At 41.3% G+C, this 26,398-nt stretch overlaps 1 protein-coding gene across 3 annotated transcripts; it reads right to left on the bottom strand.

Annotated features, from left to right (window-relative positions):
• Positions 1–1,552: 1,552 nt before the first annotated feature.
• On the bottom strand, positions 1,553–13,613 carry arpp21 (cAMP-regulated phosphoprotein, 21). Of its 3 annotated transcripts, none has more exons than XM_031323176.2 (20): positions 13,521–13,613; positions 9,082–9,243; positions 8,778–8,943; positions 8,616–8,654; positions 8,446–8,511; positions 8,235–8,343; positions 7,869–8,007; positions 7,308–7,445; positions 7,117–7,216; positions 6,914–7,009; positions 6,726–6,763; positions 6,571–6,627; positions 6,031–6,221; positions 5,409–5,543; positions 5,200–5,318; positions 4,970–5,044; positions 4,707–4,856; positions 3,328–3,430; positions 2,333–2,439; positions 1,553–2,196 (listed from the first exon to the last, which is right to left on the bottom strand). In XM_031323176.2, the coding sequence occupies exons 3-20, from the start codon at positions 8,937–8,939 to the stop codon at positions 2,038–2,040; spliced, it is 1,983 nt and encodes a 660-aa protein (XP_031179036.1). In that variant the 5' UTR covers positions 8,940–8,943; positions 9,082–9,243; positions 13,521–13,613; the 3' UTR covers positions 1,553–2,037. The 3 variants fall into 3 exon arrangements, with proteins under 3 accessions (XP_031179036.1, XP_031179038.1, XP_031179040.1); XM_031323178.2 differs by having other exon boundaries at positions 2,333–2,436; XM_031323180.2 differs by lacking the exon at positions 3,328–3,430.
• Positions 13,614–26,398: the final 12,785 nt, after the last annotated feature.

Raw genomic sequence — 26,398 nt, 5'->3', positions numbered from 1 at the left:
AGTGGTGCAGGATGGTGTGTGTGTGGCAGGGGTGGGAAGGGGGGGGGGGGGGCGGGGGTTTACCTTACCACATAACATATTAGTGTTAGTCTTACTTGAACGAGAATGAGATGTTACTTAAGTAGATTCTACTGTAAAGCAGATAGATCTCTCTCCTCCTGACCTCTACTTCCTGTATTTCTGTGTTTTAATGCTTCGTCTCTATGCCAGTGGACTCACTCATCTCACTATGGCTGTACATGTGCCTTTTATTAAAGATCATGGAACCTGCACTGCTGCTCGTTTGTGTGTGTGTCTGAATATAGAGAGGACAAAATAGAGTTGGCTTTCTGAAACTGTTGGTCTGTATAAATATTGCATTCAGTTATGAAATCTAAATTTTATTTTAAAGCCTTGTGCGGATGATGGATATGTTTCATTGAATTTGCTAGGGAGAATATAAATCACATTCAGTAAAAAATTATCCAGCATCTGAACACTAACGCACATTGGCTCATCATTATTGCTTGCATGAAAGTGAAAGGTGTTTTGAAGTAGTGTCAAATATCAGATGCCTGAAGACTTAAACGAGAGAATTTTATGTAATGGTTCTGTATGTCTGTAAAGACAAATTTAATTGGATATTGAGCTGTATATTTTCACGTTGCAGCAGAAAAATCATAGGCGTAAATAAATTAATGATGGCTGGATTCCATTTAGCTGCTTCAGATTCAGGGTGTTAGTAAAGTGCATGCTGCCTCACTGTCTCACTGGCATGGCTTACTGGGACACTTGAACACAACAGAGCCGATGTTTTTACTAACACTGGTGCTTTTCCTGCTATGACAAGTTAAAATGTCTGCTGTAAAAAAAAAAAAAAAAAGCCTATTTAATGTACATCATTCTCCCATGGGTAGAAATAGCATCGTAATGATTATTAGTCAATCAACGTGAAGTTAATTGTTTAGGCAATTTTGTAAAAATCCCCAAATTTGATTCCAGCTTCTCAAATGTTAAAATTTGCTGGATGATTAATCAGTTAATTATGAAAAATACTGCAGATTCATCAGTAATGGAAACGATTGTTAGTTGCCTCCCTTTGAGCTGTACAGTCTGAAGAGCAAGAAGAACAAGTGGTAAAAAAAAAAAAAGAGACCTGTACTGTTTTACATGAGAACAGTGTGTTGAGTCTTTGAGCAGGAGGGGGCGCTAAAGTCTCAGTGAGAATCTTTCAGTAGTTTGATGGAATATGGTAACTGACAATAGTCTCTTTTTGTATAATTTGCAACCATTTTCCAGATTTACTTGTTTTCAAGTGTGAAAACCTGAACATTATTGCTCAACTGTATGAAAACTCTTACTGTGTGAGCATCTTGGTCTCCCAATACGATTCCCTAAAACTAAATGCCCTTAATGATCAACCATGTTAATGCAAAATCTTTCACTTGCTAAGGCAATGACATTCATCTCCGTTTTATGAACTCAGTGGTTAACAACACATATCTCCGCACCTACAGCACACACATCACTTTGATTATCATGTGATACTGTTGTGAACAGAAAGTACTGTATATCCTCATATAATGTACTTTATTTCCTGGCGTATGTATCTCGCCACGCCTGCATCCACTTGCATTAGCATCATCATCGTTAACATTGCAGGAAACAAAGAGCCAGGATGATATAGAAATGTGACATCATCAATCCAGCCACAGCACTTTATTCTATTCACACAGTGCATTTTCTTGGAACACAATATATAATTTAATATCAATATAAAACTCCATTTGTGTATATAAATTATGCATTCAATACAGCAGCTCTGATATATACTATTAAGCTTTGGTACAGTGGTACATTTCTGTATGTGAGTGGGTGTATGTTGTGTGCGTGTGTGTGAGTGTGCACATGCTTGTTATGAGTGTGAACGGAGTACCCTGTGGGCATTGTCAGGAGGAAGATAGGTGTAGGTGAGGGAGTGTGTGTTAAGAATATGTGTGTACGCATCTAGGTTCACTCAAGAACTCAAGTATCAGCGCTCCATCCGTCGAGACATCATCAGTACTGTGCGCTCCAGGCCGGGGCACTGAGGTTGGTGCAGCTGGGAGGATGGCAGCTGCCGTGGTGGGAGGGTGGGGGCACCACGCAGCAGTAGCCCGCCTCCCCACCAACTCCTGTCACAACTTTACTTTGGGGATAGGAGACTGAAACACCTCCCTGCAGAAAAAAGAAAGTAAAGTTGGAGTGAAGAACTTGCAAACACAAGCACTTTCTGAAATGCTAAACGCCTCTATTGGGGGCTGAGTTGTTGGAGGCTGTCGCAGAACGAGACCTTCGGGTGCTCTGTGTTTACCTGAACTATGCTACGCTGATGAGGGGCCATTGGTGAGTAGGTCCCCAGCACAGCCTGGCCCTGGGTGTGTGAAGACTGCTGCACACCCACAGCAGGAGCGTAACCTGCTGCAAACACACAGTTTTAAAAGAGATTATTTTCAACATATTTCATCAATGCAACTTGTTTAGCAATAGGTTAATTTAGAAGTGAGTTTTGCAGTTATTTAAGAACAAATAAGAAAAAAAAGAGAAGATAATTAACAAACCATTAAAAAACAAAGAGATGGGAAATACTCCAGAAATTGTGTCTTCCAAATGAATTCATTATTTTCTGGCTGTGTAAGTACTTCTCTATTTTTTATTATTATTTAGACTGACACAAATCATGTATAATTTATAGTGTTAGTGGTGGATTTGGTTAGTTCCTTTTTAATTTATTAATTCAGTATTTACATTTGAATATTTCTTGGCAATATTAAATAATAACAGCAACAAAAACCACTGCATGGGAAATACAGATTTCTTTTCCATCATTCATGCAGTCCTGCTGATGGAGTCATTACTTCTGATGTTGCCGCTTTGAGTCTTCTACAATAAATCTTATAGAATTAATTTCTGTTTATTTTGTTAACGGCCACTGATGCCTAAAAGGTGTTTACGGACAGTTTGCAGCTGTTTTTAATACATTTGCTCAACAATATTTTTAAAAAATTCTAATACATGACAGTGTTGAAATGTGCGTCTCATCGGCCTTTGTCGTTGCGTTGAATAGAAGCAGCAGGAAAAGAGACCGGTTCACTGTGAGACCCTCAGACTACATCTCTGACAGTGTAACGGCCCCCTCCTCTACTGCCACGGCCTGCATCTCTCACACACACACGCGCGCGCACACACACACACACACACACACACACACACACACACACACACACACACACACACACACACACACACACACACACACACACACACACACACACACACACACACACACACACACACACAGGGACATACCTGTTGGTTGCGCTGCTTGGCTGTGGATGTGCTGGCTAGGTGAGAGAGGCCTGCATGGGTGCTGAGCTGAGGTAGGGTACTGGTTGTAGTAATACACAGGCAACTATTGGAAAATAATATGAAAAATACTAGCTTTATACTTACTATTATTTACCTTAAACTCTTCTTTGAAATGGCTAAATCAATTTAAAGTCACTAAATGATTGTATAACCAGAATTTAAGCTTATCAATGCAGAATTTATACATATTGTTTTCTTAAAACAGCAATATTTAATACATCTTAAATAAAAATAAAATGATTGTTTCATGTACTTGCAGTAATAAAAAAAGTGACATGACCGCAATTTGGAATCCCCAGGTCTCAATCTTTTAGATGTTTGCAACTTCGCCATCTGTTAGTGGGGATTTTTGGATCCAGTTCTTCAGCCCCAAAGACACCAGAATGTTTAGATAAAGTGTTGTTGAAATATGGAAAAGGTCATGAGGCTTCTAGGTATTATTCTATGCTTATGCAGAACCTGGGGGACGGAGCTTGGACAGCCCTCAAAAAGACACGGGAAAGGGATCTGAGTATTACACTTGATGATGAGGAATGGGACAGAATCTGTAGGAATATTAAAACTATGTCACGCGATGTGAGGGTGCGCCTTATTCAGTTCAAGATTATGCGTTGTTTCTATTGGACTTCCTCCAGATTGTTTAGAATGGGTCCAAATTGTTGGAAATGTAAGACAGAGGACGGCCAATTACTTCATGTCCTATGGTCTTGTGATAAGGTCCAGGAATTTTGGACCAGAATACAGGATAACCTATGTCGGATTGCAGGGACCCAGCTTTCATTCAGCCCAAGATTATTTGTTCTGGGAGATGGGTCAATCCTAAAAGGGATGGATAAGCACATAAGAAGCTGGGTCCAGACTAGTTTAATGATAGCCAGACAGATTATTTTAGGGGGAAGAATGAAGGGGTGCCATCAATCCAGGACTAGGCTTGTGAGATGGCTAGGGTGGCGGCGTTTAAAAAAATGTCATATAAACGGTTTGCCAGATTGGAAGTCTATACGAGAAAATGGGGAAAGCATCTGAACTTTCTGGAGGGCTCCTAAGAAGCTTTGTGCTGGGGAGAGATGTGTATGATGGGCTTATGGTGTTGTCATTCATACATATGTTTATTTGGTTTATGGCTTATTGTCTTTTTTGTTACTATTCTGTTGAATGGTTTTGAATATTGTAGTTACTGTGTCATTTTTCTTGATTATTATTTGGGTATTCATGTTGTTAGTTGTATGTTTTGTATTTCGTTAAAAAATGAAAAATAAAAAAAGTAGTTAATCACAAAAAAAAAGAGGGAAAAATACAAAGTGCATGTGTATCCGTACCTGAGGTGAAGGCTGGCAGTAGCTGGGGGGGTTGGGAGGGGGAGGAGGAGGAGCTGCATAGATGTAACCCTGACTGGGAGGGTAGAGGGGCGGGGCTTCACCCGCCGACTGACAGCTCACATGAGCGAACTGCGAGGAAAGATCTTCAATCTGTTGGTTAGGAGAAAGGAGGTCAACACACGCATTTGGACGCCCATAAACATACAGACATACTGTAAACACACTTGTGTGCAGCACTTGTCAGACTATACAACGATACATACTGTGGTGTATGGCTGTGAGGGACTGACAGGCAACATCTGTGGAGCTGTGTAAGAGACAGATGAGTACTGAACCACCTGAGAGACACACATATGGGATAGAGATAAAGACATAAGAAGCAACATGTATGCATGTCAGTCTGAACATGTCAAACAATCCTGCTGTGTGTGTGTGTGTGTGTGTGTGTGTGTGTGTGTGTGTGTGTGTGTGTGTGTGTGTGTGTGCATGCTACCTGCTGCTGTTGGTGCTGAGAGGGAGGGCTTTGCAGCTGAGTCTGGCTCCTTATTGGCTGCAGACTGTCCGGAGGGTTGTACACAGCAGGGGTTCCATCGGGGTTCAGGAAAGGCTGCCCTAAAGAGGTCAAAAAGTTGAGTATGATAAATGTGTATTTGTCGTGTATGTGATCCTACTGGCTACTGGTGTTACTGGAGTGTTATTTACCAGTATGTGGGTTCACTAATATGCTTCCCGGCGGAATCCCGTTCTCCATGATGTAGGCACAGTTAGAAGGCTGCTCATCTATGATGGGAGGAGAGGAGGGGCAAGTGGTTTGCAGTCGGAAAAGAGCGATCGAGCCTGAGACAGAGAGAGTGAAAAGTGGAAGAGAAAGTAGACATGATAAAATAAACGGCACGTAACAAATTCACGTTTAAACATCTTAATTTGATAAGAAACTTAACACTCAAGCCCTGCCTGTGCTACAAATATACTGGGTGCAGCCCTTAGCAATGACGTATTTTTCTTGAATATGCGAAGAAGACTGAAGGTGTTGTGTGAAAATTTACAGCTATGGTGTGAAGGTTTCGTGGATTAAGATACACAGAACTTCCACCGCTTTTTGTTAATTAGATGCTGCTGAATAAAGAACAGATATAATTTATAAACAGTGATTTTCCCAAGTGAGGTGCAGTGATGATATCTGCTAATAAGTGTGCTTGCACACACAGATAGAGAGGAGTGAAGTGCCTCACCCACGATGACTTAATTTACACCTTTAGGTGTGACAAAGAAGTGATAAAACTTCTCTCAGTGTTATTCTTGATGCAAGGTTCAAAAAACACACCTGAACCACGTGCGTCCCAGCTGTGGTTAGCAGCTTGGCCGGGTTTCTGGGCGGGACCCGTCCATTGGTAGGAGGAATCAGAGTCTGTGCTGCTCCAAGGTCGGGGGTCGTTGCTATAGCGACAGTCAGTCTCAGTGCTACTCTGCCTGCTGCTGCCTGTCCAGCTGGAGCCTGAGCTGTCACGGCTCCCCCTGTGAGGCACATCCAGAATTATCCTACAACCTTATTACTGCATGAGAGGCATGCCATTTATGTGAATGGGGGACAAAAACAGCTTCCACACTTGCTCATATACCACACATAATGAAGGCCATGAATACATTCACTGAGATAAATAAAAATATAAACTTTTCTTCAGTTATTTTCATTCACAATGTAAAAGATTTTCAAGAATCCTTAACCCTGATACAGACCCCTCCCCCACCCCCAAATCTAGGTCTTTATTTTGTTTCCACTGCAGATTCTGAACAGTTATGTTGCAGCCAGGCTGACCAGATTAAGATGATAAATGACTACGCATCTGGGCAGATAGAGCTCTACCTGAAGAGCTGCCTTCTCCTCTGGGTCTCAGCATATGGATTGTACTCCTCCACAGCCCTGCACACCACACACACACACACAGTATATTAATGTCCCCATCTGAATATAAAAAGCTGAAAAGGCACATGGAGAGAATACACTGCAGGCAAGGTTACCTGGTTTCTGCATGGGTGCGCTCCTGGGTGCAGAGTGTCTGTAAAAGTACATTGGAGAAATTAGTCTCTCTCTCTCTCTCTCTCTCTCTCTCTCTCTCTCTCTCTCTCTCTCTCTCTCTCTCTCTCTCTCTCTCTCTCTCTCTCTCTCTCTCTCTCTCTCTCTCTCTCTCTCTCTCTCTCTCTCTCACCTCTTGGTTAAAGATTCGGTCTCGTGCTCGTTGGTATTCCTCCTCTCTCTCCTCCATTGACTTACTTTGCTTCTCCCGTAAAGGGTGAAATCGGGTCTTTAGAGAGAGAAACGAGAACAGGTCAAAATAGGATACGATCAATGTCAATTATACAGGAAATTCCACGGAGACAGGCAAATATAGAGATAGGAGGACAGACAGACCTGGTCATCTGAGCTGTTGTCTCTCTTCAAAATAATTTTCCACTGGTGGATCTCTTCTGTCTTGTCCTTATGCACCTCGTCTAGAAAACGCTGCTCCGGTCTTGAAGACAAACAAGTAACAACCGCTGTTACTTCAAAACAAACGCTAAAAGGCAAGGATTTACATGCAGAGACACATTATGCATGCTTACATGCGTGTGCTGCTGGTCCTGTTGATGATGACAGACTTGCCTGTCTGGTCTACATTATGCTCCATGCCAAAGTAGGCCGCCACCCGATGGACCAGCATTCGGTGGTAGGACGACATGTGAGGGAACTTCTTGTAGGGGCTGAGATGTGAGAAGAGAAAGAGGCAGGGTAAAAAAAAACAGTGAAAGGGAAAAGGAAGGATAGAGGCAGAGAGGAAAACAAGTATATAACGAGAGAGAGACGAAAGAAAGTGGGAGGGAGGAAGCAAGGTGAAAGAGATAGGACAGAAGGTAGGTAGATTGTAGAAGGTAGGTAGATTGAGACTGGTTGTATTTTTTGACTTAAGTCCAATTTTATCCCGGTGGCTCAAACACACCCACACTAACATAACTGGCTCAATATATTGATCAGTACACTAAATAAGCTGTATGGACAGAATTATAATATATGAGCTGGAAACATATCTTAAATTAGCATAAACTGTATTCAGTCTTTAATAGGATTAAGCATGCATACAAGTTTTATGTACACACACATATACACACACACACACACACACACACCTATTGCTGGTGATGAAGTCGATCATGTCCTGCTCCAGTTTAAGCAGCATCATGCGGTCTCTGGGGTTGCTGTTGAGGGTGTCGATGATAAACTGGTGCAGGTCTATGCCGGTGGAGTCGGTGTACTCCACGCTGGACTCTGAGAGTGTCACAAGCAGGCAGGATGTATTACGAGACAATAAAATAAAAAATACAGAAACTACACCGCAATATTAAACACCCCGGGAGAACTACATCTAAATAGCAGCACTGAATCCCGTTTTATTACATTTTATTTGCTTTCTCTTGTCTCTCTTTTATGAGATATCACACACACACACACACACACACACACAGATACACACAGACACACACACAGACACATACCTTTGGACAGTGAATGTTTCTTTGGATCTGTGCTGTTCTCCTGCTCATCCTCCTTACAGGACGTTCTCTCATCATGGCAGCTAGATGAGATGTTTGCGTCTGGAGATGCCTGAGAGAGAAGAAAATAAAAAAGAGTGATGATGGTAATGATGAGAAGGTGGATGATGATCTGGTATGTGTGTGTGTGTGTGTGTGTGTGTGTGTTTGTTACCTGGGTTTCTTCAAATGGTGAGGACTCCTCACAGACAGCCATACTCCGCACTAACTTTCCTCTGGCCTGAAATACACACACAAGCAAGTAATATAACAAATTCATAGAGTATAATACAATAGATAAGTAAGTAAGAAAGAATAATGAGCAGCAGAATTATTTTAGCTTACCTTAACTTTTTTCTTTGGTTGCACCTGGTTACAGTTTGTCTGCGAGTGAGGACACAATTTGTTATAAAGTAAGAACTGGTAGTGGGAGGGGGGGGGGGGGGGGTTGCATAATTTTAATGTGGTATATTATAAATGTGGCACACTACATTTTGTGTAGCTCACCTGCTGCACCAGCTTCTTACTGTCATGGTGACACTCCTCGTCCTCCTTCTGATTGCAGGAGGACAGACATGGCGGCGGGGAGGGGCAGCTGATGACTTCACATGACGTCACATCACAGGGTTTTAGGAGGACATCTGTACTTTCTACAGCTGCTTCAGTCATCCTTCTAAACGATGCAAAACATGGACTCATGACGCGGTGTGTTTACCCACATAACGTCTACATTTGAATACAGTATGTTTCTGCTGTTTAAAGATATCTTTGCCTCCATTGGCATGAGTCTGTGTGTGTATGCTGTATCTACCTATCTGGCGTTGATTACTGGAGAGCCTCACAGGTGAATGATGAGGTCATATATCCCATGTTCCCACAGGGCAGCCAGAAATGCAATTATACTCTCCGCCTGTGCCCAACTTCTCTACTCTTCCTCTCTCTGCCGGCTCTTTACTGGTCAATGGAAAATGGCCTGAAAAGATCGAAAAACATAGGAGAAAAAAACAGTGTTAGCGGTTATTGTACAACAGAAACACTGTCACACACACACACACACACACACACACACACTGTCACACACACTGTCACACACACACATCAAACAGTTGCCAGAGCATAAAAGCATAGCTGCTGGAAATTACATCAAGTAGCTAAGCTTTGCGTGTGCGTGTGTGTGTGTGTGTGTGTGTGATACTGTTACATCAATTCCAGAGCCTCACTGAAGTGCAGGGATGTCTGTTTAACCTCTGTGTGTGTGTTAACCTCTCTCGGCTTCCCAAATGCTCTCCTGGCTGACAGTTAATTGCTGCTTAAAGTGTATTACTGTAAGTGTTCCTGTGCATGTGTGTGAAGGTAGCATAAAGTCATGTGGTTGTATGTGGTATTTGAATGTGTATTTACATGTGTGTAGCTGAACGCATGTCTGGTGTGTTTGCATGAGTGTGTCCTTAAGCTTTTCTTAGAAACAGCAGCTGTGGAGAGTATCATCCGATCCGCCAGCATTGATATTCCCAGAATGCCAAGCTGAGTCTCTGATCCCAGTGGTGAGAATATTACAGAGACCAAAGAGATAGACACACACAAGAGGAAGTGGCATTCCACAATCTTTTCCTGAAGGGCCAACTGCATTCAATGGGGACACATTCTGCTGTAACACAGACCTCAAGGGGACACTTATTCATGTAACACCTGGGACAGAATAACGAGCTCAGAGGATGCAGAGTCCCATAACATGGTTATTTAACACCCGACTGGAGATTATAGCACTTTTTAAAAAAAGACCTCTGTCAGTCTATGTGCACCCAAAGTGGTGTTTACTTCCCAATGCCGCCTCAATGAAACACTATACATGACAGCAGTGATTCCACCCAGCAAAAATATTCTTAGTATGGTAGAGAGGCGCCTGAAATCTCTGCATGTTTTTATACGGTCATTTTATAATGGGAACATCATCAAATTCAATGTGGTACTTTACAATTAGAATTGGTTTAAAACATACTGTACTTTATATATCACTGTGTGATAACATAACCCTATAGTTAGCATGTTTGTATTGATATAGCGCATTGATGGAGGTTTTCCAGAGAAAATAGTCATGTGATATGAAACCACCCTGAGTTGAGGGATTATAGAACGGGGCTCTGCTCTCTATGAATTGAAAAGATGTGATTCTGTTTTATTTAGATGTGTAACAACTAGTCAATTAATGTTAATTAAAAACTAACTCCATTTCAGTCACAATTAAAGCAAAAATGCTAGACAATTTCCTATTTCCAGCTTTTCATGTGTAAAGAGTTGCTGCTCTTCCTATACTTATATAAAAGAAAATAGAATATGCATTTTGGATTGTTGGTCGGACAAAATAACCAACATAAAGATGTCACCTTGGGATCTAGGAAATCGTGAAAAGCATATTTCAATATTTTCTCACATTTATCACATACAGATAAGATGAATAATTGATCAATCAAGAAAATAATTGCAAAGTATTAGAGCAGAACTGTTTGACAGATCTGTATCACTGTCTTAGCTTTGTTCTGCATCCTACCTAGGGAAGACACCTAAACACTCTTTAGGACATAATAATTTGGGAGACTCCCTAATGTGCCAAACAGACCAGCTCCATGTGTGCTGCACTGTAACTGACCCTGACATTAGACCTCACAGAGGGGAGGGGCAAGGGAAAAACAACACATCTCCTTTAATTAATGCAATCAAAGATATTTTGTTTATAAAATAAGAGAAAGCATGTTGGTATTAAACTGTATTCGAGCTGCGAATTGAGAGCAATACCAGCGAACAGGGACATAAGCGGGAAAGAAAAGAACGACGTGGAGCAGATGCACTACAGAGAAAACAAGATGAATGGGAGGCAAGGGAAGCAGGGTATGAAGAGAGATGAGAAAGGAGTCTGCAGGGGCTTTAAAGGTAAAGAGGGGTGAAGGAAGACGATGGAGAAAGAGGAAAGTGAAGAATTAGTGATAGAGAGGCTTGCAGTACAGTCTGTCTCCAGGCTTTTCAGCCGACGGCTGTGGAGAGGGGATTTGAGTGGAGCTACCAGTTTTTGAGCTGAGCGCTGCAGAAGCGGCCGGCCGCCTGGGGAGAAGGTGTGACACGATCATTAGCGCGTGACGGATGGCGGCAGGAGGCAGGGAGCGCCAGTACCCGCTACATCATCATCCATCTGCTGCTCTTCCCGAAGCCTCCAGCCTCAGAACCACCTACTCACCAGGACACCTTTCTTCTCCAGCCAAAAGCTGCCTGGCTCATCAACACTGACATACAGGCAGGCCAGTGGGGAAATATCCAAAAGCTACTTAAGATGGCCATTGTCAGCTCTACCAAGTTGCATTAAGTGCTTAAGCCCAGTGCAATCCTGTTTGTAATTAATTAGACCACTGAAAAATGTATCTTCAAATACCAGGACTATAAATATCAGTGGCAGTTTAACACTGAGGTCTACTATTTTACCTTGTATGCTTGGATTTATTATCCTGCCCTCTGTACTTCTAGACATTTATCTGTAAATTTTTCTCATCTCTAAGGACTTGCTAGTCTGGATTCTTTTTTACTTGCACCCTTCCATCCCCTGAAAACCAAACAGAATAGGAATAGAAAACAGAAATCATCAGTGCTGAAAATGCTGATTGTGTTTTGTCTCTAAGGTTGCGGCTGAATTTAAAAGGGGATTTGTGATGTTTTCTCCCTTAGCTCTGAGCTCATTAGGAAATGATTCAGCAAGAGACTCAGAACTAGAGAGCAGGTCTCTCTGGTTTAAAATAATTGAGAATTTTGAGGCAAAGCATTCAGTGCTTGTTTATCCATAATCTGTACAGGCTTTGCCCCTGAGTCTGTAATTGGACTGCTTTCCCTCTTACAGTATATAGGGTATTTTGAGTTTTCACTTACACATTTTTTTGTTTTTTTATATATTGTTGCATCTTGTGTGCCTGCACCTTTTACATTTGCAGCTGAATTATTTCCCTTCTGTGCATATTTTATTTTATGTCCTTGCTGCTGCATATTTAAGTCATATAAAACAGGGCAAGCATTATTTCACTATCTACTTTAAGACAAGCGAAGAACAGAAAGTAGGCTACACATGAGAAGAAATGTAGGTTACACCGTCCTTTGAGCAGCCACCAGCTTTATTACCAAAGTGACTTGTGGGTGCGACAGCTGTGTCGCTCTGCAGCTGAACTCAAACCTCAAGACGGGGGGGGGGGGGGCTGCATATATTCAACACAGTACAGTAGCAAGTGCTGGTGTTAAAGGGCTACTTCACACAAAATTAAGCTTCGCAATCGCAACTCTTTATAGTTCAGTCTACAACTGATGGCATCTTCACTGTGTCACACGTTTAAACGGAGGATGCGGTAAGTAGGCAAACAAACAGGTGTCATCTTCTTCATGCACAACTTCTGTGGCATCCTGTTGACCTACATAACGGGACAATCCGATAACGGAGCACGATCGGGTTTGTGCGATCTACTCGGGATGGGAATCTCCCTCTTGGATGGGTGAATGCAGGAAACCGATGGGGAACCGTGTCTGATAGTGTGCGTTTGTTTGTGTGCCGCATTACCGTGACCCAGGCTAAGCTGCCACACCGGGCTATTTTTACCAATGATTTTTACACCCGGGAGGGAGTGGACCTCCTGCTCCGGGACTTGACCGTGTTGTCAGCTGCATGTGGATCAGCGCATAGGACGGTGGGCAAAGGATACACAGCAGGAACTCAGTATTACAGAAAGGGACTTTTGTCTTACAGAAACACAGAGGCACATAGGCAACTTAAATCGCCTTAAAACTCACATTTGTACACTCAAACACACACAAGCCACAAGGCATATAAAGAGAGAGGTATCTGGTTAAAATCCGTTAAAAAAAATACAATACATTTACTGGCTCCTAAATTAACGTTATCATTCATTCAGCGGTGTCGCTAACGTTACAGACCCGGGGGGAAATGCGACTGATAGCTAGTTGGAGCCCTTAATTTAAACCGTCAACTCAGTAGAGTTTCGGCTAAATTATAAATATTTCTTAACCCAGTGTGTTCTTGTATCGCCCTAGCCCATGATGTGGTGTGAACAATATCGCAAAAGTACAAGCAACAAGGGACGGCGCTGACTAAAACAGCATCACTAGACAGCAAAAAAGCGTCGACGTACAACCAACGGTTAACGCTAACCGTTAATCAAGCTAGTCGGAGAGATGTCTTCGCGGTGAGAATGTCCGTTAGCTTACCGTGAGGTGATGTCTTCCTCCCTCCGTGGGCTTCTGCCGGTGTAGTCTACCGACCGACCTAACGTTACTGCTGTCTGTTGACTGTGAGGTCCTCTGTCGGGAGCAGGGGGAGCACGGGGGGAGAACGGGGGGAGGAGTAAGGAGGGAAAGGAGGAGGGCCGACAGCTCTATGCTCTGAACCCTGCCACGCGCCCACACACACGCGAGCAATGCACGAGAACCAGCCCTCCACCAGCCCACTCATCTCCATCTCTGTCTCTCGCTCCCATACATACTGTATGTTTCTCTTTGTCTTCCATTTCCTTTTGAACTCAATTAAATATCCCTTTGCTATGCAATACTACTACTGCAATAACTGACACTAACACTTGAGGAGACACAACAAGAAATACTCTCTTATAGCTTTGTCAACGTAAAGATTTTCCTCTTATGAAGTGGTGGACTGTACATTTTTCTGAAGGCTACCTACAGTAAGTAGCCTACACATTTCTGTGTACTTCAGTTGAGTATTTGCATTCTATGTTATGTTGTAGCCTACTTTTTTACACCACTACATTTATTTGACAGCTTTATGGTTACTTTACACATTAACATTTTAGACACAAAACCTATAAGGTACCATTATATATATATATATATATATATATATATATATATATGAGGTAGTTAAAATTAGCATCCCCTCGACCAGCTACAACTGTTAAACGCTGCCTACACATTAGTACTCACAAGGCCCATGCATTGTGAGTACTTTTATTTACCTTTGCTTGATACTTTAAGTACATGCTAATAATACTTATATAGCCTACTTTTACCTAATCAACATTTTCAATGCAGGACTTTTACCTGTAATGTAAAATTTTCATATTGTAGTATTGCTAATTTTACTTCAAAAGATCTGAATAAGTCCTCTACCAATGCTCTTATGTAGGAAGAAACAGGAAGTTCACATGGTCAAATTAACACTGTACACCCTGAAAGCATATTAATTAAAGGACAGCCTTGTAGATTCTGATAGGATCTTGCAGCCTCTCATCTGTTGCCTAGAGATCTAACATTAATCATTGGGATCGAGAACTGTAGAACGGCCAAAGTTATACCACTCAAACTGGATATTTTTTACTGCTTTATACACTTTTGGGTAGAAAAAGTACAATATTCCCCTCTAAAATGCTGTGGTGGAAGAAGTATTCAGATCCTTTGCTTAAGTAAAAGTACTAATACCACAATGTAAAAATACTCTATTATAAGTAGAAGTCCTGCATTGAAAATGTTACTTAAGTAAATGTATGTAAGTATCATCAGGAAAACGTAAAAGTAAAAGTACTCAATGCAGAAAAATCCTCAAATTTTAGAAGGTGGAAACGGTCAAAAAAGTGTTTAATTAGTGGGAATGCTGTTCAGCAGCATTCCAACTATTGTTGTTCCTGTCGGCCATTTTGTTTATATATTATTATTATTATTCCGTACGTTTTTTGGCTCTCTGTATCTTCTGCATACGTTCAGCTATTAAAACCATTCAACTTTTAAAATGTTCAGCTCTTTCAGCTAATGATGGGACTTCTTCAACTTTTTTTCTACTATTCATACTTTTTAAAATATTCAGCTTTTTATGACTTTTTTTTAACATTGAAGTCAATGAGAGCATGCTTCAAATCCTTCAAATCTTCTTCCGCTCCCAAAATTTTCAGCTCCTTCATACTTTCACCTACAGACGCCACACAAACTTTAAAATGTTCACAAAATATTCAGGTATTAGGCTATGGCTTTTCAGTTTGATATCTTTTACAGTTTTTGTGAAAAAGCTGTTTAAGTTTAGTGATCATTTCAGGATTTTTCTGTGTTTCTAGTGATTGTGTATTGCGGCTGGCAGAGTGGATGATGTCATCGTTAGAGTGCAGCAGCTTAAGAAAAATATCTTCGTCCCCTCTCTATAAATTGCTCTCACGCCCACAATATCTACTTGTCGTACACAATTTATACATCAAAACGTAGGTATTTTTGTCTAGTTTCAGCCAATGTGCTCAGTTTTGCGATACGCCTTATACTTTTGGCTCCGTGAGCTTCCAAATGACAAGAGTTCCACATTTCCCTCCATTCACGGCCATTTTAAACGTCCTCCACATTTCCCAGCGAAACGCAGAGCGAACCACTTTTTTAAATCGCTGATATGCCCACATTTTTAAGTTTATCAACATAAATTTTATATCAATACGTTCACAAAGGTCTTGTGGTGATCACGATTACATCATTTCACCGATAGCCCTTATCGTTTTAGCAGTCTGAGGCTTTATTTGAGAGCTTGCTCTGTGTCTTTGAATAGCTCCAGTGGGGCACAGCTGACAGTTTCAGCAGGTGACACGGTCGTTAACCTGATTAAAGATCAAAGAGATCTCATCACAGACTTCAAAGGGTGTTTTCACTGGTCATACGTTACCATGACAACCCTTTCACAGACACTTGACTTGAATACTACAGGCAGTAATATGAACATTAGTCTATATCTTTAGCGTTCCACTTCTGTCTGACTGTCTCTGTCTCTCTTTGTCTGTCTCTGTCTCTCTTTCTCTGTTTCTCCCTGTCTCTGTCCGTCTGTCTGTTTCTGTTTCTCCCTGTCTCTGTCTCTCTCTGTCTCTTTGTCTGTCTGTTTGTTTCTCTCTGTCTGTCTGTCTGTCTGTCTCTGTCTGTCTCTGTCTCTCTCTCTGTCGCTCTGTCTCTGTTCCTCCCTGTCTCTGTCTCTCTCTGTCTGTCTGTCTGTTTGTTTCTCTCTGTCTTTCTGTCTCTCTCTCTCTCTCTCTCTCTCTCTCTCTGTCTGTCTATTCCTCTCTCTCTCTGTCTGTCTATTCCTCTCTCTCTCTCTCTCTCTCTCTCTCTCTCTCTCTCTCTCTGTCTGTCTAATCCTCTCTCTGTCTGTCTATTCCTTCCTCTCTCTCTCTCTCTCTCTCTCTCTCTGTCTGTCTGTCTATTCCTCTCTCTTTCTCTCTCTCTCTATCTCTCTCTCTCTCTCTCTCTCTCTCTGTCTGTCTATTCCTCTCTCTCTCTCTGTGTCTGTCTATTCCTCTCTCTCTCTCTCTCTGTGTGTCTATTCCTCTCTCTCTCTCTCTCTCTCTCTCTCTGTCTGTCTGTCTGTCTGTCTATTCCTCTCTCGCTCTCTCTCTTTCTGTCTATTCCTCTTTCTTTCTCTGTCTGTCTATTATTCTCTCTCTCTGTCTGTCTATTCCTCTCTGTCTGTCTGTTCCTTCCTCTCTCTCTCTCTCTCTCTCTCTCTCTCTCTCTCTGTCTGTCTGTCTATTCCTCTCTCTCTCTCTCTGTCTGTCTATTCCTTCCTCTTTCTCACTCTCTTTCTCTCTCTCTGTCTGTCTATTCCTCTCTCTCTGTCTGTCTATTCCTCTCTCTTTCTCTCTCTCTCTATCTCTCTCTCTCTGTCTGTCTATTCCTCTCTCTCTCTGTGTCTGTATTTCTCTCTCTCTCTGTCTATTCCTCTCTCTCTCTCTCTCTGTGTCTATTCCTCTCTCTCTCTCTCTCTCTCTGTCTGTTCCTTCCTCTCTCTCTCTCTCTGTCTGTCTATTATTCTCTCTCTCTGTCTGTCTATTCCTCTCTCTTTCTCTCTCTCTATCTCTCTCTCTCTCTGTCTGTCTATTCCTCTCTCTCTCTCTGTGTGTGTCTATTCCTCTCTCTCTCTCTGTCTGTCTGTCTATTCCTCTCTTGCTCTCTATCTGTCTGTCTATTCCTTTTTCTCTCTCTGTCTGTCTATTATTCTCTCTCTCTCTGTCTGTCTATTCCTCTCTCTCTATCTCTATCTCTTTCTCTCTGTCTATCTATTATTCTCTCTCTCTCTGTCTGTCTATTCCTCTCTCTCTCTCTCTCTCTCTCTCTCTCTCTCTCTTTCTCTCTGTCTGTCTATTCTTCTCTCTGTGTCTGTCTATTCCTCTCTCTCTCTGTGTGTCTATTCCTCTCTCTCTCTCTCTCTCTCTCTCTGTCTATTCTTCTCTCTCTCTGTGTCTGTCTATTCCTCTCTCTCTCTGTGTCTATTCCTCTCTCTCTCTCTCTCTCTCTCTCTCTCTCTCTGTCTGTCTATTCTTCTTTCTCTCTCTGTCTGTGTATTCCTCTCTCTCTATCTCTCTCTCTCTCTTTCTCTCTGTCTATTCCTCTCTCTCTCTCTCTCTCTCTCTGTCTGTCTATTCTTCTCTCTCTCTGTGTCTGTCTATTCCTCTCTCTCTGTCTATTCCTCTCTCTCTCTCTGTGTGTCTATTCCTCTCTCTCTCTCTCTCTCTCTCTCTCTCTCTGTCTGTCTATTCTTCTCTCTCTGTCTGTGTATTCCTCTCTCTCTATCTCTCTCTCTCTCTTTCTCTCTGTCTGTCTATTCCTCTCTCTCTCTCTCTCTTTCTCTCTGTCTGTCTATTCCTCTCTCTCTCTCTCTCTCTCTCTGTCTATTCCTCGTTCTCTCTCTGTCTGTCTAGTTCTTATATCTCATTCGGTACATTTTTTGGCTCTCTGTAACTTCTGCATACGTTCAGCTATTAAAACCATTTAACTTTTAAAATGTTCAGCTCTTTCAGCTAATTATGGGACTTCTTCAACTTCTTCTACTATTTATACTTTTGCATACGTTCAGCTATTAAAACCATTCAACTTTTAAAATGTTCAGCTCTTTCAGCTAATCATGGGACTTCTTCAACTTTTTTTCTACTATTTATACTTTTTAAAATATTAAGCTTTTTAACACCTTTTTTAAAAACATTTAAGTCAATGAGAGCATGCTTCAAATCCTTCAAATCCCACTGAGGTACATCAATCAATGTTTCCCTGAGGTAAACACTTTACCCATACTCACCTCAAGATGTGTTACCACTGACATATATAGTAATTGAAAGTTACTTCTTTTTCTCTTTTTTCCTCTCCTTTTATTTTTCCTCTCTTTTTCCTCTCTCTCTTTCTGCTTGTTTGTTCTATGCAATGGATATGGCTGATAATAAGTCTTCTTAGTCAATTCATTGAAACATCCACTTTTGACAGTATTACGGTTTAGCTTCCAGCTTTTCTAAAATGTATTTTAGCTCTTAACTTATGTGCAGATCAACTTCCAACTTACAAGTTTTTCAGCAGTTTAGAACAAACAATTTGTTCCATATTTCTGCATTTTCATCAATGTTTCTCACAGCATTTGTAAGTTTTCCATACTGATTCATAATTTCAGATAAAATATTATATAACATGTAAATTACTTTATACATTAGTGGTGTTATTCAACTTTTTAATGAAATTCATACTCATTCTACCAATTTCCACTTTTTCAACTATTCTCACTACTTCACCTTCTTCTTACTGATTTAAGCTATTCAACTAGTTTAGCTTTAGCAATTCAGCTATTCAGCATTCCCACGCATTTTCCGCAGGAAATGCATTTTCTAGTTGTCAAATAATTTCAGCTGTACTTGTAGGCCTATATATTGTTGGGTGGTTTCAATTTATAATAAAACATTGTATTTTGATCAGTATGCTCCTTAAAAAACCCAACATGTGTAATACTATTACAGAGGATGAGACCTCAGTGTCCTCAGTGGTAGCTGTAGCCTTGGGCAGGAGACGTGGTATTCTTAACCCACGTCTGTTTGCACTTACCAAAGAGCCCATCTGAAGCTGAATCATCAAGTCTTATCTAGCTCTGGTTTCACCACAGCAGACACAAGTAATAAGATATCTTTTTATGTGGATGGCATCTTGTTGAATGTTACCAAGCTAAATATCTGTATCATGGCCAGGTCCATTTTAAAAATACTGAGGTCATATGTCCAAGTCCAGTGATAGCTACAGCCCTGATTGCACCCATTCTTAACAAATATAATTAATTGGGGGACATGGCCAGATTTACCTACCCAGGGCAAAAATAAGCAATGAATCCCCCATTATTTCCCATGCAATGTGTACAGTTTTTTTATGGTGTTATACTACCTTTACTTGTTAATTATTTCCCACAATTGGTATGTGTACTGTCAGTAACCTTTATCTGTGTGCTTAGTTGCAAAAGAAGTGTGGACTTCCTACAAGTCTTCAGGTTACTGCAAATCAGAAACTACATGCACACCCACACAGCTAATTTTAAAAGTGCTTCTGTTTTTTACAAGTCTCCCCTTATAAACAGGTCAAGTTGAGGCTGTGCCTTATGATGTTTAATAATTCCTACGAAAGAAGACCAAATGCGAGAATAAACTAGAGACACAGATCTATGAGGAGATAGGGGCATCAAGTCAAGAGCAGATTCATTCTTGTTCTATTAATTCTTGTCTCATTCAGTTCAAAGTCATTCACAGAATCCATTATTCAAGGACAGAATTACACAAGATATAACCTGAGATCTCTCCGATAAGTGATAAATGTAGCCTGGAGAAGGCAAACCGACTTCGCAGCTTCGCCCCTTGTCCCAAGATAGAAAATTAGTGCTCTGAAGAAGTTAATATCAATATTGATCCAGACCCTGTTTTAATAGTTTTGAATCTCAGAACTGATTTTGACACTTAAGAGAAGACAACAACAAATTATATATTATATACATAATAGAAAATATAGTATTTTGGAAATATCTTTCTGCTCTTGTGATGATGCTACATATGAACAATAGGCAATACATGTCCATACTGTATATATATGACTTATAGGGGCACCAGATTCAAAGTTATAAACTACAGAGATGACTGATCGCAGGACTCAGGATGTGCGTCATCCAAAATTGACGCACACACATTGCTATGTGTGTGCATCACTGGTTCTCTCTACATCTCTACATCTCCACACACACACACACACACACACACACACGTAAATGTAATGTTTGAATGACACTTCACTGACTTACAAGGAATGCTTTTACATTGTGCTCAACATTAATGCAGCTTAATGAAATTGGAGTCATCCACAGACAACTGGTGTGCATATAATCTAAAATCTGTCCTACAAAGTGGTTGCCTATGAGACACACACACACACACACACACACACACACCTGCTGTCTGTTGGTTCTGGCACTATGGTTGGCATGTGTGCACACAGGACAGACTCGGTGGCGTGGTGCGTGTGCACAGAAATACCGCTACTGTTGTGGCTTGTTATATAAACAGACCTCATTAGAAAGCGCACAGCTGATTGTGTGTGTGTGTGTGTGTGTGTGTGTGTGTTACCGTTACATCAGTTCCAGAGCCTCACTGAGGTGCAGGGATGTCTGTTTAAAGACCTTACTGGAACTGGGATCAGAGTGGCCCTCCTTTCAGGCAGGCCGTGAAGGGTAAACTCACTACCTCCTCTAATAGACACATAAAGTAAGTCCATATAATATCTACCAGCACATTACCCTTAAAACGACACAGTCAGTGTTACATTGCTGTGCAGACTTAGCGTGTGTCTGTGTTACTCAATACTCAGTTCATTGTTAACTTGAAAAGCACTTTTTTATTCCCAGTTAACTTTCTTTAATCTTACCTGGTTGCCTGGCACATAACCTCTTGTAAAACGGTGAAATGTCGCTTTTCCACATTGGTTTTTGTACTGATTAAACAAATAGTATATAACATGTTAATTAGTGAGCTTTAGAGGTGCTAGGCTAGCTGTTGTCTCAATGTCAGGTCTATAGGCTAACCAGCTGCTGGCATTAACTTCTAATATTGTACGCACATTTTTCATCTAACTCTCAGCAAGAAAGCAAACCGGTATATTTCCCACAATGTCAAACTATTCCGTTACTATGAGATAGTCACTAGTTTTATGGATGTAATGGACTTGCCAGTTTTTATTTACCATTACATCACAGCTCTAGAGTAACTTACACCACTGGTTATGAATCTGCCCGAGACATAGCTATCTCCTTTGATCATCAGTGTGTGAAAATGTCTGTGTGTGCATGTGTGTACAAGAGATCGAGTGACACCTCAACAAGTGAAGCTCATGAATATTAATAGGGGCATCATGAATATTCAGAGGGTGCGCTATGAATATTTAAACTATGATGGAGCATGTGGCCGGGTGACTAGACAGCCACAGACAAGAAACAGACAAATAGACCTCCTCCTTTGCTTCTTAACCTCAGTGAGACACAGCAGCACAGCCTTTCTTTTAGGCTACATTAATTCTAATTAAGAATAAATAATTTTCATGATTTTAGTTTCATGTGAACTATTGCTCAGGATAAGAATAATGGTCTTCATGATGTTTTGCAACAGACTTGCTGCTTTATTCAAATGAGGTAAAACATGCTGAGTGGAGGCTTCCTAATTTAAATGTTGCACACTGTCCAAATCATAAGGATAATATGTAAAAACACATAGAAGTCTGAAAATGTAGTCCTAATAAAGATACTGTACATTTCACTTAGGCTCATTTGCACATCCCGTAATCTTATCTAGGCTATATTTGACTGACTGTGTTTATTTAACTTGCCCATTCTGTACATGTTACACCTGCTGGCTGTTTGTACTGTTTATCACAAAACAAGACTCATTCTACTGTACATGCTATTTATTGGTTTATGTTCATAATACTGTACATATTATAGTTACATTAGTGGCATATCACAGCTGCCATTCAATTGTACTATACATTTTGTATATTGTGTAATTAGATGCTAAACTGCATTTTGTTGTATTAGTACTTACTTTGTGCAATGAGTATAAGTTAATGGTGAACTTCTAACTAAAACAATTTTCCCATGTTTTTGTGCCTATAAGTGACTAATGGGTACAACAGTTGGTCCAATATTGAGCGAAAGCCCTGTAGCCGGCAGCCACAAAACGGGCTGCAAAGTGAAAGGATACCATACCTTATTCAGACACTTAAAATAACAATCTGAGCCTGTCTGTGGCAAAAAACAGCCCTCTTAGTGGATGTACATTAACGGTGCATCATTGCCCCATTGGATTACATTTTGTGGCTGCAGGGCTCTCGCTTAATACTGGGCCAATTTCAAAAAAGTGTTGTCCCCATTAGTCACTTAGACATGGGAAAATGGGGTCCAAGTTGAAAAATAATGAAGTTCCTCTTTAAATCTAAAACAATTATAATTCTTGTATGTAAAATATCTGATTATATATTATGTATGAAAGAAAATTTTAATCCCTATGATAAAGTGTCATTAATGCTTATGTCAGAAAAGCTATTAATCTCAAAAAATTCAAAAATCATGGTCATTTACATAATGGATTACAGAATACTATGACCATTTTTAATATCCCTGCAGGAGCTCTTTTTTATACAGTAAACAGTAAGTGAAAGATCCTCTGAAAAGGTTACATCTTAAAATAGTGTATGATCTACCCAGAGTCACAATTCTGCACCACAACAGCATTTACATTAGTAGCACAGACATCACAGTTCTCATTGGTAGGATGCGGAAAGATGTCACTGCTGTTTTGCAAACAAAGAATTTGCTTCCAAATACACCTAAAGCTGTTGAAATTGTTAAAGTCACATAGGGACTAGAAAAGGAGTAAAATATAGGAGTACAGCTCACAATGTAGGGTCCATGATAAAAGAGAGACCCCTTGAGAAGGTTTCAATTCATTCATTGATAATTAATTAGAGATCATTTGGTGCTTCATTTCCCACCCACAATAGAAACAAAAATACCTGTTTGATGGGGCTCCTGTGGTCTTAACTGTACCTATATATGAGGTAAAAAACAAAAAAGCCCTGATGTAACCCCATAGGGAAAGTGGATGATGAATTTAGATGCAGTGCGTCAGCAGTCAGAATTACAAAACTATGAGCACAGTGAGGAATAATATGGGTTCGAACGTGGGTTGGCCTGAAATTGCGCACTCAGATTGTGCCAGCGCAGAGCTAAAACAGTTCAGCTCAGGAGTGGGGTGAAGGAAGCATCAGTATAAAGAATCCTCCTTACTGGTTTTATTTTCCGATCAATGAAAGTGACTTACTGTGGATCACCTTCCGCTGTATGTAAATCATCCAAGACGGGTTTATGCTATGTGGACAGGCTCAATGTGCGTAAATGTGGCGTGCGCACGCACGCACGCACGCACGCGCACTCACACACACACACACACACACACACACACAGTATCAGAGTTTATGAGAAAATGTGTGTGTGAAGGTGAAAGAAGTGCACCTGTTAAGTGATAGACCTCAGCAGTGCAATGGCTGTGTGGGTTTGTGGTCTATAACGGATGTTTGACAGGCTGATGAGCTCTGGCACTCAAACACTGCTTCCTCCACACATTCTCCCCATCCTCTGCCTGGCTTCTTATCTCTTTAGGCGGTGGGCGTAAACTCCCTCCTTTTCTTCCTAAACACTGTCTTTCCTTCTCCACTCTTTTTCCCTCCCGCTCCTCGAATCCTTCTATGCATGTTGTTTTCGCTGATTGTGAGTTTGACAGGTCTTCAGAGAGAGAAATGCAGAGGAAGAGGAATCAAACAATCTCCTCAATTAGACAGCCTACAAAAACGCACGTCTGAACTCTATACCATCTTCATCAGTTGTCGCAGTTTTCATCTTTCAGTCGCAGACACCTTTGTTCCCGAGTTGAAAACACACTGTTCACAACAAAGGCAGAGAAAACCATTTAGCTTTGAAGAACAGAAAGCCCCGACAAGCTTTTAAGGTTTATTTGCATCGAGAGGACGGAGTCTCAATGCTTTTTCTGCCTTAATTGACCAGTTTGCCTGAAAATTTGCAAAGGCTACACAGCGTCCACCGCTATGAGGGCATTCAAACTGCAAACGGATCTCTGACTGATTGTGTTATAAGATTTAATATAATCTGGGAGCTAAATTTCAGCAGTTTAAATGCAATTAACGAGTAAAATGGGAGATGAGGAAATTGCTGTTATGTTCTGTGTGTCGTGCAATAATTGTACCTACTAAATGAAAATGAAGAGATTCCGGATGTGAGGAATAATAACATTGCACGCTTGAACAGGAACCAGGAGTACACACGGCCTCTCTGGTCTTATGTCACTAACCAGACTTTCAGCACACGCACACGCACACACACACACACTGAAGAGAGGCAGCCGGCTACAAAGGAATAGAAAGAGAAAGTAAAACACAGGAAGCAGTGAGACAGATAAAGTCCATACAGGACCTCCGGACTGTCAACAACAGGGATGAGTCAATACTGTAGTAATACTGTGCTGCACTGCAGCATACCTGGAGAGGCTCAGACCTGTTGATGCAATCAGTGGTGGATGTCTCGAGTTTTCTCTTTGCTCCCATCTGTCACCTCTACACTTGGCTGTCAGCTTCTCTCACAGCCCCCACTCCCATCTTTCCTCCCACAACGCCTGCCGTCCTTTCCTCTCCCCTCCTCGCTCATTATGTACATCCCTGGGAAAAAAGAAAACGCCGGTTTTGCAAAAGTCAGTTCTTGGAGATGAAGAAAAAAAAGAATTCTGCCTTATTTCCACAAGGCATCCACACCATTTCATTATGCTATTTCAGTCATGCTTTCTTTTGCACTTATGTTTTGGGATTATATCTTTATCTTGCTTGTTGCCTGATCCTGTCTCGTGATTTTATTTCATTGTAAAGCACACTGCATGTAAATTCACTGATTTTCAAAAAATCTGGGGTCATGAAGCTCCCTTATACAATTTTAGTTAAAAAAACAAACAGGTTGACATTTGAGAGATTTTCATCAAACAGTGAATCTTTTCCTCATCTATCTTCTTTCTTTCCCACACGTACATCCTCTCCAGTTTCTCCCATCCTCAGGAACTCAATCTTTTCCCTCCCTCCATCCAAACCTTTTTTTCCCTCCTTCCTTCCATTTAATTCTCTTAAATCATTTCCTCCATTTATCACTTTCTCTTTCTCCGCATCCTTACTCTCATCCTGTATTGTTGACCTGGAAGCCTCTAAGCCTGTTCTCTCAGCTGTGGGCATCATGACCATAAGCTGAGTCGCAAGGCTATTTATATTTGTTCCTAATGAGGTGAGATTTTTCTCCGCCATAGCAACGGTCTCTATGGATACCCTGCACTTGGATACCAGATCCCATCCTGTTTTAAATGTCTTATTATGGGCTGCGCCTTCCCCCGTGAATCGTAGCCTAATTAATTCTGAATTATGGCCCCTCTGTGCAAACAGTGCAGAAATGCCCCCAAACTACCACCAAGCAGGTCGACATCAGTACAAGTTTAGATCAAAAATACTGATAGGAGTTGCAATGGTCAATTTGCAGCATCAAATAGATCAATATTAAAACACTTAGACATGCAATGTGATGCACAGCTCAGTTTTTTTAAACTGTAAACCTCTGCAACATGCAGAAGGGAGTACAGACCACTACAGGTGCTCTCGTTATGTGATCTGAAACACGGACAAGAGTAGTATCTATCTTCTGTGCGCGAGAGAGGCTGAGGGTGTGATATTGGTCTGAGCCAAATGAAGAGCAGGTTGCAGCACAAGACCCTGGCAGCCGAGCTCAGATCATTAGAGGAACTCTGGGGTCACACAGGTGCTGAGACCCGCCATCTCATTTCCTGCCACAAAGCGAGACAACCAATCAATAAAGCGGCAGAGCAACTTCTGGAGAAAGCCACAGTGGTGAGAGCTGACACACATACAGTATATATGGACAGTCTGTGTGCTTTTGTATTTACAGTAAGTGAGACAGCTGCATGCACATGTACTCGCACAGGCAGGCAGGCACACACACACACACACACACACACACACACACACACACACACACACACACACACACACACACACACACACACACACAGGTGTGCATTGTTATGGCGTGTCCAACTCTGGCAGCTTGTTTTGCCTCAGACCTCTCACCCTGTGTGATGACTCAGAGATGGGGAGATGAAAGGAGAGGCAGGGACATGGTGGAGGAGAGGGACGGGGCACTCTGACAGGAAGGGATG

Source organism: Sander lucioperca, chromosome 16 (genome assembly GCF_008315115.2).
Source record: "Sander lucioperca isolate FBNREF2018 chromosome 16, SLUC_FBN_1.2, whole genome shotgun sequence".
Classification (NCBI taxonomy): Eukaryota; Metazoa; Chordata; class Actinopteri; order Perciformes; family Percidae; genus Sander; species Sander lucioperca.
Note: the sequence above shows the minus strand (reverse complement) of the source record. Positions and strands in the feature narration are given on the sequence as shown.

Excerpts from the sequence above, each read along its gene's own strand:
- arpp21 (XM_031323176.2), bottom strand. The coding sequence starts at position 8,939 with ATGACTGAAGCAGCTGTAGAAAGTACAGATGTCCTCCTAAAACCCTGT. Across the intron at positions 6,222-6,570 it reads AGGAGAAGGCAGCTCTTCAG|GGGGAGCCGTGACAGCTCAG; the intron begins GTAGAGCTCTAT and ends TGTGCCTCACAG. Across the intron at positions 4,857-4,969 it reads CCTCACAGCCATACACCACA|ATTGAAGATCTTTCCTCGCA; the intron begins GTATGTATCGTT and ends CCTAACCAACAG.